At 39.3% G+C, this 20,999-nt stretch overlaps 1 protein-coding gene across 8 annotated transcripts in view; it reads right to left on the bottom strand.

Moving 5' to 3' along the window:
* Positions 1-20,999, bottom strand: part of SATB1 (SATB homeobox 1) — a 92,285-nt gene that overhangs the window by 14,528 nt on the left and 56,758 nt on the right. For all 8 annotated transcript variants that reach the window (XM_051808287.1, XM_051808289.1, XM_051808285.1 and 5 more), the window contains 2 exons: positions 20,690-20,902; positions 12,239-12,394 (listed from right to left, as the gene is read on the bottom strand). In XM_051808287.1, the coding sequence (XP_051664247.1) occupies positions 12,239-12,394; positions 20,690-20,902 (369 nt within the window). The remainder of the gene's footprint in view (positions 1-12,238; positions 12,395-20,689; positions 20,903-20,999) is intronic.

Genomic DNA, 20,999 nt, shown 5'->3' with positions numbered 1-20,999 from the left:
AGTCATATTTCCAGGCAGCAGTTTTGGCACTACCTTCTGCCCTTAAATGAGGGGCTGCACGGAGCAAGAACACTTCTTCCTGCCATGATCCTTCCCATCCTGTTCCTCAGGTGAAAAATATCAATCCTGTTAGTCTCTCTCCTTGTAATAAATGAGAGTAGCAAATGATTTCTCAGAGGTAAAGCAAACTGGCTGCTCCAAAGCAAAAATAAAAAGAATCTCATTTAAAACCCTCTTAGCTTTTTTCCCCTTAAATAACTGCTTTTACATAAACAGTAGAAAGTTCCTATATCAGTAGAGCTTTCTCTTGCATGCTGTATGTACTAGAGATGCTAAGCACCAGATGTTAATGGATATGTGTGAAAGTCTTGCTTAGTTGGGGTCCAAAACTTTGGGGAATTCTGCTAAGGACTATTCAATCCAAATATCTTCGCTTTACAATGATCCTGAAAACTATTTTCATATGTTTCTCAAATGCCATCCTGAAGTAAGAGAATATGATACTGCACAGGAATAAAAATGAAATAGATAGAATAACAGATAGAATCTGGCAGATTTGATATCAGATAAATATTTGCAAATCGGAATTTTTCCTCACTTAACTAGCTGCATGCCTGCCCTAGACTATTCAGTAGATGCCAACAGTCTGAGGTAATTCACAACCAAACATCTGAAGTTTGACTTAGAAGCTAAATTTGAAGAAAGTAAAAAAAATAGAGGCAATGAGAAATTGTTAGGAACAGTGAAATTAAAAATTCTCTGGAACAGAACATCATCTTTCTCACCTTCCACCTAGAAATTCTGTAACATTCTTTCAGGTGTTATGTGTTTTGAATTACCCAGTTTAACATTAAGGGAGAAAACACATATCTATTATTTCTCACTCCTGCCTTTGCCCAGCAGCCCTTCACCTGATTTGTAATTTGTCACTCCTTTAATAAATTGGTTCTCGGACTGTTACTGTATATTTGTGTTTGCACAAGATGCCTTTATACTTTGCAGTTATGTGTTTGGCAGCTCTCATTTTTTCAGCAGGAATTTTACCCTGTCATTTCCTGTTTAGTTACGGGTTGAGCTTGCTTTTGTTTTCTGCGCTGTTTACTTGGTACCCTGCTTCCCCCACAGCCGGGAACCACAGGCTGCTCGCTAACTCCTCAGCCTCCTCCTCGCCTCAGCCACCACAGCTTTGTTTTCGTTTATGTCTGTCTTTAACTCTCATACAGCTCACTCAAACTTTCCTCCTTTTTTTTAATAGTTAAAACACTGATATACTCAATCTTCAAAAGCCTCCTGAATAAGTGATCTGCCTACAGCAGGCATGAGCAACCAGAGAAATCAAGAGTATGGCTCTATTCCTGGCTAAATCCGTCACCACACAGGGAAAGGAATGATGCCTCATCCACAAAGCCAGTAGTGCTGGTGACCAGCCCAGTGAAGACCAAAGGCATGGGGTGCCCACACTGTGCCCCATGCACAAGGGGATATTTGTACAAAGGGATGGTGTGTGGGGGGATGTGCCTGGGATGGGACTCCAGCGGCCAGGGGACAGTGGTAGAGCAGGAGAAAGAGGCAGATGGAGTGAGAGTGGATGGTGAGGGTGTATAAAGGACAGGAAGGGGTGGAAAAAAGTCAAAGAAAGACTAAAAAGAGATCCATAATGAGAGGAATAAGGGAAGGTGGTGAGAGGAAAACAAAACAGAAGGTGAGGGTATAGAAAGTAGGAAGAGAGATTAAGAAAATCCATCCTGCCAGAAACAGCACCTCTTGTCAGGCAGACAGCAGGTGCTGCCTGGGGAAGAGCTGATTCATGCATCTGGAGTGTAGGAACCGAAACAACTCTACCTAAGGAAAAAAACCCTAAAAATAAAAGACTCAACGGAGGTGGGAGAGGATGCCACGCTTTTTTCTTTTGGCAATCCAGTGCTTCCCAATTGCATGACATTTTTTGAATGGCTTTGCAAAGAAATGAGAGCTGTATTTCGAGAGCCTTGCAAAAATCTTGACAGTTCATTTCATTTTCTCATCCAACATGAGCCCTTCCTGCTCTCCTCTTCATCTTAGTTCAGCTCATTTTTGAGACATTTGCAGCCACAGAACCTCCAGGGCTTTGGCTCTATCTCTAGGACAAGATTTTCTCTTTGTTTGGGGTCTGCATGGCCACTGGGGGAGTCGCTAAGGGAGATGGCACTGCCATGTGATGAGGGACACAGAAGGTACACCCGCACCGACCTACTCCAGCTGAGCTCTGGGGAGCTAGTAATGCAGTAACTGCTGGCCAAGTGGTATACAAGTATGGGTCTTTAATCCTCTCTGTAGCAGCCTGGGAGGCCATCTACACAGACAAATTTTCTGCTACAAACCATGACTTCAGTGGCTTTCAAAATCTGTCCTGCCCACCTTCTTCTGACCAACTTTGAACGCTATCTTAGCTTCCTGTCTCCTGCGCTTTCGATATTGCCGCTGCATCACAAATCACTGGCAATGGATAAAACAATCTCTTACTAAAGCTACTTTTTTTTTTTTAAACCTCTCCTGGAAGTCTTATTACAGATTTGATGAATTTCTATCTGATGCACTACACGAGTCCTCCCACCTGACAATACCTGCAACAGCTTTTGGGGAATCTGCTCAGTTGCTTTCTGCACACTGATTTTTTTTTTTTCCTTGCTGTAAGAATTGTTTTAGAATCTTATAATTAAAATTTTCTATCAAAATTGCATTAATTTTTTCTTTGTGTAGAAAAAGTAGCCAACAGTGGTCTACTAAAGAGTACATGGTTTAAAAAAAATCATCAAGTATGGAAGGCTGTTTAATTGGGGAAAGATGATGAAAAAAAGCAAAACAATTTACAGACAACATGTAGTTTCACTTTTCATAATCTGTTTTCATAAGAAGTACCGGAATGTTTTAATAAAAAAATAATCAATTTTCCATTTGCCAAAATTCTGAACACTTTTTTAAAAAGAATCTTTTCCCCAAAGCAAGAGGTAGAGGGAAGAGTTAGCAAAAAGACAAAATCCATGGTGAAAAACTTTGGCATAAAATTTTATTTCTGCTAAATCTAGGTAGCAGTGAAGACTACCTTTTTCATTAGAAGCTCTTCTTAAAGCAAGGTGTTTGCTGGCATGTTATTTCAAAAACCAGCACAGTAGGATGACTTCATTAATAAATGGGCATAAAATCCAGAGATTAGGAAGTCTCAGAGTGAGTGACAAACCCCCATGCGGTATCTGATTTCTTTGCCAAAGTAATGAAGGTTTTTAATAAAGGTCAGGGAGAAACAATCTCTGAAGACAGCAGTGTATCTACCCTCTATATGTTTACTCTTTTATTTCACCCCTTTACAGTAAAAGGCAGACCTTAACACACACACAAAAGGAAACAACAACCAAAGAGGAGGGAAAAAAAAAAAAAGAGCCTGAAATTTTAGTTACACCACATGTGGTTTTCATTTGTGAAAAATGAACAAGCTGTTTGTGGTTAAACTGTCTAATCTGCTGTTATCAATCTAGCGCTGCATTCAAGATTTACAGGATACATCAGCTTCTGTGCCACATTAGCTGTAAAAGGGAGAGGGGGTGGGAGGAAAAAGGAGGAGGAGAGAGTTTATCCTGAGGAATAATATTTCCAATGCAGCCACACTCACACTACATCTGGTTGTGCTGGTAGCGGCAGTTAAATTGAAATATTTCACAGCGTGTGTCAGAAACATGCAGAATGGTAATTATGACAGATCTGATTAAGCCTGAGTGCCACTAGCTCCCTGGCCAGCTCCGGTTGTGCAGGTGTGACCTTGTGCGTGCCTGCGTGTGTAAATAAAATTAATTACAAGCGAGAGGGCGAAGGCTTCGGTGACATCACAAAGCGGAGAAACTCCCAAGGGGGAGACCTAATGGAATATTTTCCCTCAGTCTAATAATACAGTTCATATTGACTTGAGGTAATTAGTGGGATCATTAAAGCAGTTTTCCCGGCGTATTTGGCTGCCTGATCAGATTAGTGAAAATGTTCTTCAGAACAAGCCCTGTGTGGTCTGCCAGAGAAGGAGGAAATAAAAAGCAACAAAGCATATTTTGGAATGATAAGCAGCGCTGGACTTTTTGCATGGCATTTTGCAGGGCCAGTCCCGGGAGCCTGGGTGCCTGACTCTCCTGACTGATTCTATCTTTCATCCCAGGTGCACGTGCTCCTGCTGCACGTCACCTGAGACTTCTTAATTTTTGTTCCTCTATACTTCAAAACTATGCCATGCCTATCCCTCAATGCTTAAAAAAATCAGATAAAAGGCTTGTAGGACTGCTAGCCTTAGAACAACTACATTAACATAACTGGGGGAAGGAAGAAGAAGAAATATGTGATCATCTCCTCCCCACGTCTCCCCAAAAATCCAACAGAATCAATAACATTTTCATTTCCTAATGAGCTTACCTCAGCAGATAAAAAGGGGGGAAAAAAAGCAAAAAGTTTAACTACGATATAAAGTCTTCCACAGTAACAGAACACAGAGCCCTAATCAAGAAATGGACCATTTGTTTAAAAACAGTCTATTGAGCATGCTCTACCTTGCAAATGGAATATGCCAAGCTCTGTCACAGATGGCAAGCTTTGACAGTTCCCATCCGTAGCGTCGATACTCGACAGTTCAGCACAAGATCAGTGACATTCTGTCTCATTAGAGCCACGCTAATTATCACAGCTAGTTTCAGGGGAAACCATGTGTTGCAATGGTCAATTTGAAGGAGTCTGTGCATCAACAAACTGGTAATAAGGATCAGACACCTTATTATATGACAGCATGCTGCCTATGATCTGATTTACTGAATCAGAGGTACTGAGGCAACACTGAAGCCTGATGGGTTATGGAATCGTGTGTACACAATTGTGTTGCTGAAGTATGCTTTAAAAATAAAAGGGAGCTACATAGAAAAAATACAAATAAAAATTTTAAAATGGTGAAGTTATAATGTGGAGTTTTTTCATTTGTCATTAAGACATGCAGAGATGTTAGAGATCTTGTCAGCCAGTTTTATCTTTAATCAAATCATATAAGATAAATAATTCAAAATGAAAGCTGCAAAATTATGGATTATGCTAAATTATAATTCATTCCATACTCTGATTTTTCAGTTTCAATAACATGTACCAAACATTCCTTATGTTGTGCCGTCTTGCTGCTTTAACATAATTTTATATTTTGTAAAAAGCTTTCTCTTCTTGGCTTTTTTCTTTTTTTTCATTTGTACATTTAATGACTTAAACTTGCAGTTCTCCTTGGCTCTCTCACACATTTATGCTCTTTCCACCAGACAAAAACCATCCAACCAAGACCCACTCCCCCACTTTGCTGTTTCTGGACACCTGTGGGCTGCATACTGCCAGGCACCGAGCGGTCCCAGCCCCAGCGCCTCCCAGGGATGCGCCGCAGTCTGTGGCCACAGGAGCGTTAAGCATTAACTCCCAACTTGCACAGGGCAGGTGTGCATTGCATCCCTCCAGGGAAGCTCTCCTTAGGGCTCAAACACACTCCCTTTCCTGAAGTTGCTACCAGTCCTTTAAACAGTAGTGTCTGAACAGCTCATTCTGCCACCTGCCTGGCTGGGAACCTCTAGCCGTGGCTGATTTGACCCCATGTGTAAAGCAGGCTCAGGAAGCACACTTTCTCATTGATGTGTCAACAAATCCAGCCTCTGCTTTATGCGTTGAAAGGGCTGCCTGGCCCCAAGGAGCTGTTTTGAAGAGGTCAATATAATCCTCTTACCAGTTAAGTATTTTCCATTCTGTACCTTTTTCTTTGGCTTGAATTATTTCAGGTTTTAATGCCTTTTTTCCCCCTCCTCTATGCTGATTTACATGGGCATGCTGATATGAACCACCTTGGAGATTTTAAGGTGGCTTCTCTTCAGTGCATGTTTGTTGATTCAAGGAGTTGCTGTGTACTCCTTACTGGCGGGAACCCAAGGCTCACTGAAGTTAACCCACTCAACAAAAATCTTACCAATAATGTGGGATATGGTCAGGATCAATGCCAGCCCTTTTTCAGGTTTACCCAGATCAAGTGATAAGAGAGTCAACTAAACTTAATTTTTATACCCACTTTCTGAGAATTAATTAAAAAAAAAAAAAAAAAACAAACGACCAAAACCCCAAGTAAATTTCCTGAGGTTTTAACCTTTATTTCTGAGAAGAGATGTTGTAAAAGAGACTAGGACATGGGGCAGAGGAAGGACCTGGAGCATTCATTTTTTTCCCCCAACGGAAACCTGAAAATCTTTTTCCCTCCAACCTGGGCAAGACAGAACACACTATGACTGTAACTTGATATTTTGTGAAAGAAACAAATCAGCTCTATCTGCCAAGTTTCACAGTTTCACTGAATGACACGCTGCTTTATGGGGCAATTCTTGATTGCATGCAAAAGCCCATCTCGCTCTCTCAGTTCACACTCTTCCTCTCCCAACCCTGCTGACACCCGATCCCATCCCAACTCCTGCTGCTCATGGCACCTCTTCAACTGCCAGAGCAATCACCCCCAGGCAACGAGGAGGGAGGAAAATAAAATTAAAAAATAATAAAAAAATAGATGCTGTTGTGTGGTGTACTTCTGCAGCTAATATTTTCTAACTTCTATTTTGCCTTTGTAACAGGGCAAAAGTTTATTTCCAGGTTGTCCTGTGAAACGGCAGACCTCAGAGTACATTGTGTTTCCACCTCGCGTCTCCCTGTGCAGCATCCCTCCCCACTCCACAGAGAATCCATTGTACATTGAGGAAGGGGGGGGGGGGGGGGGGGAAGGTTTTGAAGCCAAGATTTAAACCCAGGAAGTGACTCAGCTGCTCTGAGGGAGACAAAGGCAGGAGAGGACTTGACAGAGACGCCTGGTGACAGGTGAAGGACTGAGCCCCTCCTGCCCCCCAGACTGGACCCCACTGGGTAGCCTGAGGTGCAGTGCCCTGAGGAAACAGCTTTGGAAACAAATTTCAGGATCCCCTCCTAAAGCCACATTATTACCAGAGGGTTACTCTTGGTGATAAAAAGGTTTCTCTTCCTCTCACTGGAAATAGTTGAATAGATTGTTCTATATCTGCGGTAATGGCATGTTACATCTCCGTGCCAGATCCACAATACCGTGCTTGTTCAGTGTGGGAAGCTGTTTAAAAATGACTTTCCTATTAGGGTATATAGCTTAGTCTCTAGATGGAAAAACCCAGATCAAAGATATAGCATTTATAAAACTGCTGGTTAAAAAGATAAAAATGAGATAACAGACATCAATTTTTCACTATAAATCTCTAGGTTTACTACAACATTAAAATTTCCAGTAAAAGCAGGGTTTTATATACCTGAACTCTAATGGCCTATTCCGAAAATATTTATGTCAGGAAAAGTATGGTATTTACATGCCAAAAGCAATTTTAGTGCCAATGTTTAGCATTCCCTTCCCATTTAACTCCTTCCCATCTACTCATGAGCGCTAGATGCTCTGCCTAGTGCCTACCCACTGGATCTTCCCATGCAATCTCTTGGAGGGGGATGCTCTGGGTGCATACAAAGGGAAAAAGTCAAACACTTCTAATAAAATACCACTGCACAAAATGCTTGCCCAATGGCTTAGGGTGGACTCTAGCATGGTCTGAAATCAGTGATTTTATCTACATACTTTGCATGCGAAACTGGTTTCCAAGGGGCTAACTGCCTCACCAAAGTGAAAGGCAGGGATGGAAGGACAGGAAATTGGGCCACACAATGCAACAGCTCAGAAGTAACAGGTCAAAATGTTACGTAATTAGATGAGGTTTCTGAGGTATGGGTAGTACTCTATTAGATTTATTCTAAAATTAAAATCAAAGCATGATTCTGTGAGAGCCAAGTGTCTCACCTTCTACATACAGGCATTTTTATTTGGTGAGAAGGGAGGGCATTCGGCATCTACGTGGTCATGAAGAGCCATAAGCAAAATTGACACTGCAGAAGAGTATTGATTTCACCTGTTTATTCTACTATAAAGTAAACTTATTAAGGTAAATAGTGCAGGCTAACGGCCTTACACTGCAGTAGATGAGACTCTCAGAAGTATGGAGCTTGATATTACTTTAATTCAGTTTTTGCAAAATGTAGTTTCCTAAATTTAAGAAGCATCTGTAAGCAGATTTTCAGCAAAGTTTTGCTTTCTTCCTTGCTCGGGCCTAGCATGGGCAGGCCACAGCTTTTCAGGATAAGCCATAATATAAATATAACTTCTCAAAACACAGCAAACATACAGAAACACTACAAGTCTCTACTTGCCTTATCTCTCAGGGCTCTTAGGTTGGGGTTTTTGTTTGTTTGTTTGCCTGCTTTTATGGAATAAAATTAGATTTCAGCATCTGTCACCATCAAGAAAAAAACTCATCCCTGGCTCCCACATGAGAACATCGTAACCACTGCACAGTTACTGAACCATGATGCCTTAATGATCATTACACAAATCAACCTTTTTTTTTTTTTTTTTAAATAACAAAATTAAGAACATTCTTCCATAATTACTTGACTCAGACTGTCAGGTCATAAATTTAATAAAAATCCAATATGATGAAACATATCGTATCATAAAAGTAACGTATGCCATACAATTTTATATATGTGTGGATTCTTTTGATTTAGACTTATTCAGGTGTGCTGATTAGATTTTAGCAAATAAAACTGTTAGCATTGCCATTCTATACTGAAAAACAACAACCTGGGAGTAGAGACAAAACACTTGGTAAACCTTTCTCTTTTCCTTTTGCATACATTTTTCCAAAGCTTTCTTTTCAACATAATCTAAAAAAAATATGCAGGCCTATTAGACAGACAACTTACAATAAAAATGTAAGATCTGAAACACCGATATTAGGTGCTTTGTCAATTATAGTTCTAAAACTCCCCAAAGATATGATGCATTCCAGGAATTCAAATTATAGTATCTTCCTTAGCTCCTCAGTATAACCATATTAAATTTAAAAATATATATTTTTAATTTAACAGAATTTGAATTTACCCGGTACATAATGTATCCATCCTTAAAAACACAGAAACATAAAAAAATATACAGAATACATTCATTTCTACATGGAAAAAGAATTCAACATTTGAAGGAATGTCCTAGAGCTAAGTCCCCAAACCCGTTCAAACCCATATGCCAGACAGTCCTTATCTTTGGGAAAGCCAACAAGCTGCCAGCAAAGTGCAAACCTCTGCCTGATCCTGTCACCCTGTCCTTGTCCTGTGTCATGACCTCTGTCACACCGGGCCCTGGCAGCCAGCTGGCTTGTTGAGCATCAGGTCCACACCCGATTCTCCATCACTCAGAAGGATTTAAAACCAAAACTGTTAATCAAAGCATTATTTTCTAGTATGTGCCCTCCTGACTTTTCACTATAACTGGAAGAGATTGTCCCAGGATTTCCAGCTCCACTCTTGCCAAAGGCACTAACACAGCACAAGGGAAGATGCTCTTTTTTTACCTTGGCTCTACTCAAATAGAAACTCCTGTAGCATATCATTTAATAGCAATCCTGTACTAAGTGCTCTAGTCAGCAGAACATTATCTGCAGTCTCCTGGCTCAGGCGAGCCCAGCCACCTTGCAGATGCTGGCTGCTTAGACATGCAATCTAATGTTGACCCAAATCAGTTCCTTAAAAAAAAAAAAAAAGCCCTCCAGCAAACAACTACCTTTGTCCACTCACAGTGCTGGTTTAATTCACATACTGTTTTATGCCATAACTCCAGAATACACTCAGAAGTTAATCAAGTTTTTATCTCCAAAATAAGATAAAACCAGCAATGTTCAATTTTAGCCATTTTAGAAAACAAAACTGTTAACCAATGCATCTTTTTCTAATATGTGTCCTTCAGACTCTTCACTATAACTTGAAGCGATTATCCCAGGATCTCCAGTTCTGAGCATGGACCTAATATCCTCAAATTAAAACAATATCAGCAATAGATCTTTCTCAAGAGATGTTCTCTTAGAGAGTATGTTTGGACAAGCCTCTTTTATTTGTGCAAGGGAGATTTTTTTGGCCCAGGAAATATTTATCTGTACCACTGACAAGCTCCAATGCAGAATTTTTTACAATACAGGTATCTCCTTTAATATATGTGGTGTTGCTACATATTTAAAACTTATTAATTGGGTGACTAGTAGTCAGCTAGTTAGAGAAGACTCAAATACATCCAGTTTACCTATGAGGTTACTTCTGCGAAGCAGCTTTCTACTACAAATGACACTTTGTCTAACTACAGACCTGAAAGTTTGTTTGACACATAAATTAATACTGCTTTGCTGAAACTGGGGAGAAAAATAACCTCTGGCAATATGAGTATAATCACTGTAGTAAAAGGGAAAAGAACTACATGTTTGGTGTTGTTTTCTATACTTGGTAGCAAAGTTTGTACAAGAATCTAAATGTTATACCAGTGCTCAAATAAGCCTATACTACATCCTCTGGAAGCTTTTGGGCTTCACTTTGATTACGTGTCCCTTTTAAGGTCAGCATTGGAAGAGCTGTCCCACCTCGAAATTTTAAGGCTTTGCACTTAAATAAATATACTATCACACAAACCAGATCAGAACAAAATTATGCGGGCTGATAGACTGGCTTCATACCTTAGCTTTGCAGAGAACTGCAGTGGAAAGGGGAAGGTGCAGAAAACGGACAGTTCTCTAACCCCAGGTCTTGACATGTAAATAAAGACATCTGAGGAGCACACAGGTTGGAAGTTGCTGCAACATTCTATCATAATTAGAAACATTTCAAGAGCTCTGTAATTTCCAATCAAAATTACAGTAATTTCCGATATACAAGCCATGATTCATGACAGAATTTTTACATTCCATGGGAGATTATAGTGGCCTGATGTATGACACACTGAATACAGCACTAACATAAACAATTCAGTTTAATGTTTAAACAGCACTTGGTGTTTAGAATCCCACAATAAAAGAAACATATTATTGTTGAAATTATCACTTTGACAGTGATTGAAGGGTAAGCAGGCATGTGGCCTATAAAGCTATAATTTTTACAGTCCGCAGCTTGAGTTTAATCATTTTGATATAACATTTCCAAAATATCCCTTTAAATGCTCCTTACACCATATAACTTAAGAGACAACATCCTTTCTGTACAATGAAGTGAACTCCAAAATGTGAATGATGCAGAATTCAAACATTAAAGGCTTGTTAAAAAGAAAACCAGCATTAAAATGCTGACAGCCATGGTCTAACTGAGCGTCATCAGCTTTTCCTGGAAGATACTGAAATTTTCTATGAAGCAATTTTAGAAAAGTAAAGGAGTAGTGGATTAAGTGGACTTAACATTTAATCTAATGTGAAAATTCAACATTGGTGCCTTTGCCATTTCTTTGAGTTTTGGTCTAAACATGGTTCTAGTCTTTCCCATTTTTCTGTATGTTTTTCCTTTACTTCTTGGGTACATTCTCACTTAAATCAATGCTTTTGCATACTTCAGTGATCTTTCTCAGAAGACATGTCACTTATGATAATCACACTCAAACAGTGCTTGCTGATTTCCCTCTTGCCACTAAACTTGACAGAAACTCTTAATCTGAAGAAAACAGAATAGGAAACCACACAAGAAAGGCTTAAAACCGAATATGCAATATATATGTATGCACACACGCAATAACCAAGCAGACATCATATTCCACAAAGACTATACATATTTTCTCAGATATAACTTGTATAACTGTAATTTGTTGCGGTTTTTTTTTTTGGGGGGGGGTTGACATGGACAGTGCTGTCCACCTTCCATGCACAGCTTCAACAGTGGGTCTGACTAAATATTTTTACAAAAAAACAGAACCCCAGGAACTCATTGCAGCACATGTAATTGCAAAATACCAAAGCCTTGAGATGCATTTGGCAGCAATACACAGACCTTGCCCACAGCTTTTGCCACGTACACACCAGCTAAGAACTCATCAACCTGATGCCATCTGAGCCGCACCAAGACCCATGGGTGCACAGGGAAGGTATCTGGCTGGTGGGGAAAAGGGAGTGAGACATCTTTGCAACCCTGCTGGTCCAGGGGAACCAGATGTTACCTCTGGACTCAGCAAGGAGCTCCAAGTTGCGGTATTGGGCTGATATGCTGACCCGGTCACTCACTTTAACTCACGCAGAAATAGATCAAAACCGGGGCAGGGGGAACAATTGCGCAGGACACAGAGTTCTTTATGTCCTGGGAGCTTTACCTGGCTTTTGGTTGCCGCAACCTTTGCAAACAGTGCTTGAGACACCTTAGCTCTCTTCATTTCCTGCTGAATCTCATCATAAATGGAAGCATTAATGTTCATGGAATTGTTTTCTGGTTTTCCATTCCTCTCTGTAGCAATAGTAGCAGTTTTGACCTAGAAAATATGAGACATTTTTCATTGTGAAAAAGTTATTTTCCTCTCTTTCCCTCCCCAAGTAGTTCCTCTTTGCATGTTATTCCTTTTATTCAATCTTTCTCTGATATTCTTTCAGCTTTTCAGAGACTTAAAATTGTATGTTCAAGCGACTGGGAAACAAGAAAATTCAGCACATTGTAACGGCTGAGTGCATCTGAAATATGAATTATCACTAAGTGACCACTGTGAATTTCAACGCCATAAAACAAATTAGGTGGAAACTTGTCAAACAGTCTTGTAGAGACTTTTTAAACTTTATGTGATTTCTTTGCCCCACACAAATAAAATAAAAATTGTGAATGTAACATAAAAGAATCTCTAATGAAATAGAAACCTGAGAGATATATCTTGATTCATCTTATGTCCAGTACACTCAAATGCATGATAATGTTGAAAAGTTGTGGCTTTAGACTGAACTTTTAAAAATATATCTTATCAGTTTAGTTCTTAAGCTGTTTTTAAGACAGAGATAATTTAGAATAATGCAATACTTTAACCACTCTTTCATGAAACCAAGATAAAACTTTGTTAAAACTACTGATTCTATTTGTATTTCACTTACATACATCAAATATTTATTCTTCTTGCAGTCCAGGTTAAATAAACACCAAACACACGTAAACAAGACAGAATGATTACGGTACCACCTCTATGCTGCATCTGCAGCATTAAGGAAAACAACAAAAAATACATTAGTAGTGACATGACGTGCAGGAGACTATCCTTTCCTTCCTCCTCTGGAAATGATGGAAGTGCTGTTTCAACACCAAGCATCATCCCACCAAGGTTAGAGTGCAGTTTCTGCAATATCAGTTGAGAGGTACAAAAAATCAGCAGGTACTCAGCTTATCCTACAATATTCTCAGTAGTTAAGGATAACATCTGTCTTTAGCAGTTACTCTTCTAATGCTTGCCCAGGATTAGTGAACCTAATAAACCACTAATCCTAAAGTGGACCAAACAAAAGGAAAAACTGGATTTCTGCCAAGAACCTAGAAGGTGACAATGCAAAATCAAACCTTTACATTTCAATTCAAACCTACTGATTCATATTGAGGTCGTTGAGAGCTGAATTAATTTAGTTATTCAAAAGTTACACATCTAGTTTAAGACAGTCATTTAGCCTAACTCTAAATCTAATGGACAGAGCCTGGCATTTCCAGAAGATGATTCAGCCTACTCTTAAGTACATGTCTAAACCCACACTTTCACTATCAGTTTGATCCAGTGCAAGTCAGCATCTTCCTGTGCTCTGAAGTCCCTTGAGGTTCAAAGGGAAATCATGACAACGTGATAATTCATTTTCTAATCTCACTCTCTATGAGCTTTCATATGTCACAGGTCTCACGATACGAGAGTCAAAGGGTTTGAGTGAGAGACATACTTAGGCAAATCAGGAGCCCATTTTTTCCTAGAAGTGCCGTGCTCAATTTGTGTTAGCTATCCTCCATAGTGCTTTTAAGATAAAATAATCTAGCCCAGAAACTGGGAGTGCACGCCACTTTTGTCGAGCCTGGTTTGTCTATCAGGCTGTTCAGGAGCTGCACTAACATAAGCCCATTAACTGCAAGGGGCAATACTCCAGTGAGAACAAGGTGTTCACAAGCATTTCCCCTTGCCTCCATTCTGGCAGGCATTAGCACTTTCTGGGATCTGAAAACAGGGGTCCTAAATAAAAAGGGAAATGAAGAAAACCCCCATAACGTGGCATACACTTTAATCATATGATTTGCTTTCATCTGAAAACAACTGGTACTTTGCAGCCATGCCCTTTTCTGCAGTGTGACATTTTACCAGCGACACTGCAGCAGAGGATGGCCAAGCCTGGGCCAACGGTTGTTTAGAAACATTTGAGGCAGTGGGCATCATGAGGAACAGCAGCACAAAACTCTCTCCTTCCCACTGCAGAGCAGGAAAAGGCGCAGCTCACACTGGGCAAATCATTATGGAGCGGCAAGAGCAGGTGCATCTCCTGAGCATCATACAGTGAAATCATTTAAAAATACCAAATCAGTGGCAAATTTATAACCTTTAGATGAGAGTGACTTGCCAAAAGATAACTGACAACCAATGGGGATGTTAAACACGCAACTAGAAACAGACTTCTCTGCGTGCATGTAAAAATCAGGCTAAGCTAAATTAGAGAATGAAAAAGTGATGGCTTTGTCAACATGCCTTCTTGGACCTCAAGTTTAAATTTTGACAAACAGATTTCAGCCCTTCCCCAAAAAAATAATTTTAACTTGTAACTAGTCGTTGAATGACCCAATGGGAAGATAAGAATATGAAGGTATTCAGCTTGCATACACAAGTCTTTTGGGAAGGAAACACTTTGCTCTTGTGATCCTGAACAAATGTCTCTCTTCTATAAGCACACTACCTTTTTGATTGCTACTCAGCTTCAAAAGGCAGCTTCACATTGCAGTAGTACTTCATAGACCACTTAACTGAGCTCTGAACACCCAGATCATCAAAAAACATCACACACCACGCTGGAGACATAATTTAAACTATGCATCTTGGTCCACACTTCTCAACGTCCAATTTAATACGGATATGCATTTAACCCAGGGGAACTACTGCAAATCCTCAGTCTGGTTCACAAATCACATCTATCTTTATACAGGTACAATGAATTCAACAGCATCTAATATGTCACTGAAGTTAAAACAAACTCCTATTGCCTTCTGTTGATATTTAATTAGGAAACCCTAACTGCATTCAGAAAACAGTAGTATTTGCATCAAAAAGCCATATTAGCCCAAAGATCTTCTGAAGAATAAAAGTCTTAAAGTTATAAAATGATGGGTTTGGGGATTATCAAGAGTTGTGGTTCGCAGCCGTACCCTCTTCTTCTCCAATTTACATCATTGGTCAAGTATAAAAATTCTTCCCCTGCCTCTTAATAATTTCTCTTCAAGGATCAGGTATAGACTCTGGCTGGACTAGATGGACTATTGCTCTGCTCTGGTCTGATGAATTCCATGCAATAATGCTAATTAACCTCTTGGAGAATATCCATACATAAAACTGTTTCATAATTTATACATAAGCAAGCATCTAGGCTGTTGTGTTGAATTTAGAATTGAGTTCAAGACAGAGGCTGTTTGAAGTTCGGTTGAAAAAACAACCTCCTCCTCAAAAGAATCCAACAGAAAACAAAAAAGCCCTCAACGATGCCACTTCAGGACTTCGGAGAGGAGGTGGAAAAAGTATTCATTTTGGAGAGAAAAGCAAAACAAAACATAATCTCTCATCTCATCCACTCAAACACAACCTCCCACCCCACCCACACTTACAGCCACATTTTCTGTTTAGGAAAGAAACCACAGATCAGCTAATTTTTTTTTTTTACAGTAACTAAACTTTGCAAATACTAACTGAACAGAGGACCATTATTTTACAAATGTAACACACTGAGAATCAAAAATTCATTTGGGCCATCTTCCTATCACCAATCAATTTAGTCTTCTAAAAATACCTGAAAAAATTAACACATCCATCCCCTCTTGGCCAGCCCATATATGTCCTGTCATCAAATAAGTACTGATTACAGTAGCAAGAAATTTTGGATTAATTAATTTTTTCTAAAAAAAAAAAAAAGACAGGTTTTTATAGAAGAAATAACCAATATGAAGAGGTTTTCACAAACATGGAAGCTCATTCCTTCCCCATTGAAACTGAAACAAAAAAATCTTATATAACACATTCTCATAAGTACTGTTTTAGCTTGGGAACAAAAATCTTCTTTAATCCTGGTTTAGCTTTTAATATTACATCGTACATTAAAATTCATAAAGTAGTTCATTCCAGGCAAAACAAACTACTTTTCAGTTCTGCTCTGCAAATAGCAGAGGAGGTACAATAAATGCTGTTGCTTTCAGAACAGCTTTTATCAGAACAAGGTTTACTACTCCATTATTACAGTGGCGCCTGGAAGTGCAGTTATAGTTAAGTGTCAGGGTTTCCATTAACTCTCCTCCATGGTGGTTTTTGCGGGGGTGGGAGGAGAGGGTTGCATTTATTATTTTGTTCATTTTTATTTTCGTTAAAACGCAACTTGCCACAAAGACTATCAACCTAAATCTCAAATTCTGGCACCTTAAAAATAAAAATTTTGCTGGTGTTGACATATGGCACGTGTTTAAACCCCAGGGCTCCACCATCAAGTTTCATGGAAGCTGGTGCAAGAGTTCCTTGCAATGGAGGTTCATTGGTCCTCAAACAACTCAAAGCAGTGTCCTTGAGACCAGTCTTTCAAGAGTGACATCCTATCTCTGAGACTCAAGTTGAAATTGCTTTAGCATGAAGGAACTGTAATTTATCTGGAGTCAGAGGGAGGTCAGGATTATATTTATGAGATGAAGGTTTTTGTCAATGAGTACCTAGAACCATGACTCATGTAAGATTTGCGGATACGTCTTAAAACATTGTCTTGTTGAAATTATATTCTGCTCTTGACATTACATATACTCTGTTTTTACATAGGATGATGATGGGCCCCAACAGTTAACACAAATTTTCTTTGCGGAATATGGGTGGTAAGAAGGATTTCTTCCTCAGCTCTGTTGAAATGGAGATTACTTGTCCTGAGAAGGAAGTGTTCATAACTGCAGGCTAAAAAGTTTTAAGCAGAATACTTTGGAAAACAAAATATGTTAATTGGCCACCTGACTCCATTCTCCCTAACAATTTGTACTGAGGAGGACGGAGTCCTCTTCCCCCCACATCCCAAACTGCCCTGATGGGACAAAAACACCATCCCTAGCAACTCAGCATCTTCTAAAGTATCCCCGGATCCTCTCATTCCTACATAGCATGCAATAGATTCATCCTCTGAACTTGATCAAGGAATATCTCAAAACGACCTCTGTGGGGTGATCTGCAAGACAAAGATGTTGAAGAGTGGGGGGAAATTAATAAAAGAAGTAGAACACGAAACGACCTTTTTCCTTCCTTCTAGCAGAGGTTAAACTACGTCTCCATGCAGTACCTACCTGATGGAGATGCTAATACTTATAAACTGCAGTACCCAGGAAAGTGCCTGGCAGACAGGTTTCTGACCCCCGGGGTGGCAAGACGAACAATGTCCAAGGGAAAAATTCTTGTGTACACTGTCTCTTTGTGCTCAGTCCACCAGTGTGGAACATAGTAGCAGACTTTTACAACTTGACCAGCTTAGAGGGCTATACACGCAGCCCAAAAGCTCATGCATTACAGGCTAATGATTCCAATTAAAAAAAAAAAAAGTAAGATTTTGCATTTTGTTTAAGTCAGAGAGAAAGGGAGAAGTAAGGGGGACAAAGAGCTTCTTAAAGGATTTCAAAAAAGAACTGGAAACAATCCAGATACATTAGCTCAAGTAGCAACTAGTAAGAATGCTGTAAAAATGAGATAAATTCAGCACAGTTCGTTCTAACTCAGGCACTAAGGTTTTATGCTTGGTGGGTTCCTACTATCCAATCAGACCTCCAAGGTCACGCTTTCTCTTTCTGCATACAACAGTATGCAAAATTTACAGAGAACAAGCTCAGCTGCTAAATGGTTAAGTCTGCTCTACTGTCTGGCCACCAGTTGGCAACACGAAAATGCAAAATAGATCCTTTTCAGGATGTTTATTTTCACATCCTTCCGAAACTGATAACTTGCAATTGCAAAATAAACCTTCATGTGTGGCATATTAGCTCCCATTTTTCATGGTTTCATAGTTTAATTGTTTCAAATGTTACACTGGTCTAAAGATTTAATATTAAATATGTTGGTTCTTGCGTAAATTCTGTTGTCAGGATAAACGGTCTGTTTTCTCTTTCAATGGTTATCCAAGAAGCTCACAACCAAGCTGGAAAAATATTATGCTGTATTCCTGCACAGTGAACTTTAAATAATTGCTTGTAATAAATTTAGTAGTAAGGATGCTAGTTGTTTTATTCCCTTAGTATCAAATATTCAATAAACTGTGGACATTTTGTGGGAGTCATCAGAGTAGTAGCTTGCATTAATAATTTTGCAGTATCCTGACTATAATTTATTTCTGCTGTGATTTGTAAAGTCATACTTGCCAGTGTTACAACTAGGATAATTTCATTATTATTTCTAGCATTAAGTATTGTACTTATGCTACGAACACAGATATCCCAATTTTCAAGCTCAGGACTCTGAACACTTAGCAGCAGGTGGAAAGTGCTTTGGATGTTTATAGGTGGGTAATTCTGGAAACATGTAAAAACGTCATAGAGAATCCCAGCTGAGAGATTTCTACATTCTCACTCGATTTGCTAGGGCAAGTGAATATGTTTTGCTGAATGACAGAGAATTGTAAAAAAAATTGGAAAAATAACTGCTTTGTTCTCTAGACCTCAAGTATTAGTCTATCAGGTTTCCTTGTTAACTTGCTTTCCATCTGAAAAGGATTAAAACAAAAACCTATGCTGTTTCCACTTTGAACTGTCGCAATTAGGTTAACTATACTCCTGACTCACACTAAAAAAAAATGAAATGTAATTATGAACAAGATCACAGTAGAGACAGATATCCACCCCCACCCACCCCACCCCCCAAATCTGGACTTACAGTATATTTTGTCAGTTAAGAAAACCCCTAAGTCTCACTTTCTTTCTGGCTGCCAGGGATTTATACAGTTTAAAGTGTGAATTAAAACCAATACAAGGACTACCTCTGACTTGACATCCTTCTGGAAGGTCCTGTAATTAACTCTGTTCTTTAGCTGTGAAATTGCCCAAGACCACTTGAGACAGAGTGAGACATTACCTTGGCAGAAAGAGATAAGTTAAGAAGCAGGGTTAGCCTTTGCTCTGAATTACCTGGGCTGTGGGAGCAGGTACAGATATTAAAACAAACTCAAATGTTATTTTAAACACAGTTATCTCTATTTAACTATCTCCCACTAAAGCATTACTACGTAAATAGATTCTTTTCTTGAAGAATATCTATAGTGGATTTTACAGACTAAACTCAGTTAATGATAACAAAACTACACCATTAGCACAGTCTGTTCTTTCTGCTAAAATTTTTTTCTCTTCTTGTGAAAAGCACTGCAGCAGGTCAAGGTGATCTTCTGTTCTCCCTTCTACAATTTTGTTATTTGTTACTTTAGTGTGGTCCTTAGTATCCATTAGCTGCAGGAAAATTAGAAAAATAATCTAGAGAAATTTATAGCATTCAGAATGGGTATGGAACATAGTCATAGTCACAAGCCTATGACTGGTTAATGAAAACCTGCTGTTTATATACTCAACCATCACAAAATTCCCACAATCCCAAAGCCTTGCTTTGTATAGCAAATCTGGACTGTGTATAAAGCACGATGCCCACATATCTGCATATCAGACTTTTTCCTTGCATAGGTACAACCTTGAGCCACAGCAATGCAGAATATTTCAGAAAAGATACAGTTTTTGGAGTGTTTCACTCACAACCACATTTCTTCTTTGTGGAAATCCTGTGCATTCCTATGGCTCACACATGTATTTACCATGTACCTTAAAAGAAGCATCAGAGTTTCCTCCATAGACACAAGGACTACGCCATTAAATTTCTGGATGTCACTCTACCAAACTTTATAATTTCTGCAGAATTAAATAAAATAGATTTTACAGAAATCAATAGGAGTTTCATCTGAATAAATACTAAATGAAGCTTTAATGAACATATCCAAATCTTTCAGAGCGAGCAATATAGCAAGTCTGTTATGTTACCCAGTTGTCAGCAACTCAACCTGGTGAAAGACTGCCTAGTATTTTGGGATGGAGTCTTCTTTTCCACATCGCTTCCATTTTACCTGTTTGATTTCTGGAAAATAATTTTTAAGGCACTACAATGTACTCATACTTCTGCTTTCTTTCCCTCTCAGTTTAGTGGTCTAAATCCTTCAAAATCCCTATCTGAACCTCTAACATTAGGAACCTGAGAATTGTAGGAAAAGATGACAGCTAAAAGCCACCATCTTTCAGGCCCAGCAAAGCTCTTATCTCAACCAAATAAGGAAAAAAAATTCTATAGGGATCATAAAGGACAGAATTTATCTTAAAAGTAGAAAACAGGTAGAAATTACTCCTACTATCACCCATTATATTTCTTAAATTTAATTTGTAGTATGCACTGCAAATAATGACACTATGAGTGTTTAAAAAAATGCAATAGCAAAAGCTTTCTTTTTTTGTAAAAAACGTATCACACAGCAGGACAGTGTGAAAACACAATGAGCAAATCTCAAAAACAGAGAGAGCAGTTTACTTGTGGAGGCCGGCTGGGTGGTGTGCTTATGAGAGGTGCGGGGCCCATCGCAGAGGCTGCATTCAAGCTCCTTTCCCTTTCGTCCTGGTAAATTCGATCCCGTTCTGCTTCTGGCAGCTGCAAGAAGTTCTGCATAGCCCGAAGGTTTACCAGTAAGGACTGCGAGGCAGTCTTGGGATCCTCTTCCTTTCGGAGGATTTCTGAGAGCAAGCCCTGTAGGGAGGGAAGAAAAAAAATAGGCTCGAGAGTTAGCCCAGGTGAGCTCCTGTAAAACTGTGCTCTGCAAAGCCACTGCTTATCAGTCCTTGTT

Source organism: Manacus candei, unplaced genomic scaffold, assembly GCF_025592945.1.
Source record: "Manacus candei isolate 608988 ecotype Guabito, Panama unplaced genomic scaffold, ASM2559294v1 h1tg000072l, whole genome shotgun sequence".
In the NCBI taxonomy this organism is placed as follows: domain Eukaryota; kingdom Metazoa; phylum Chordata; class Aves; order Passeriformes; family Pipridae; genus Manacus; species Manacus candei.
Note: the sequence above shows the minus strand (reverse complement) of the source record. Positions and strands in the feature narration are given on the sequence as shown.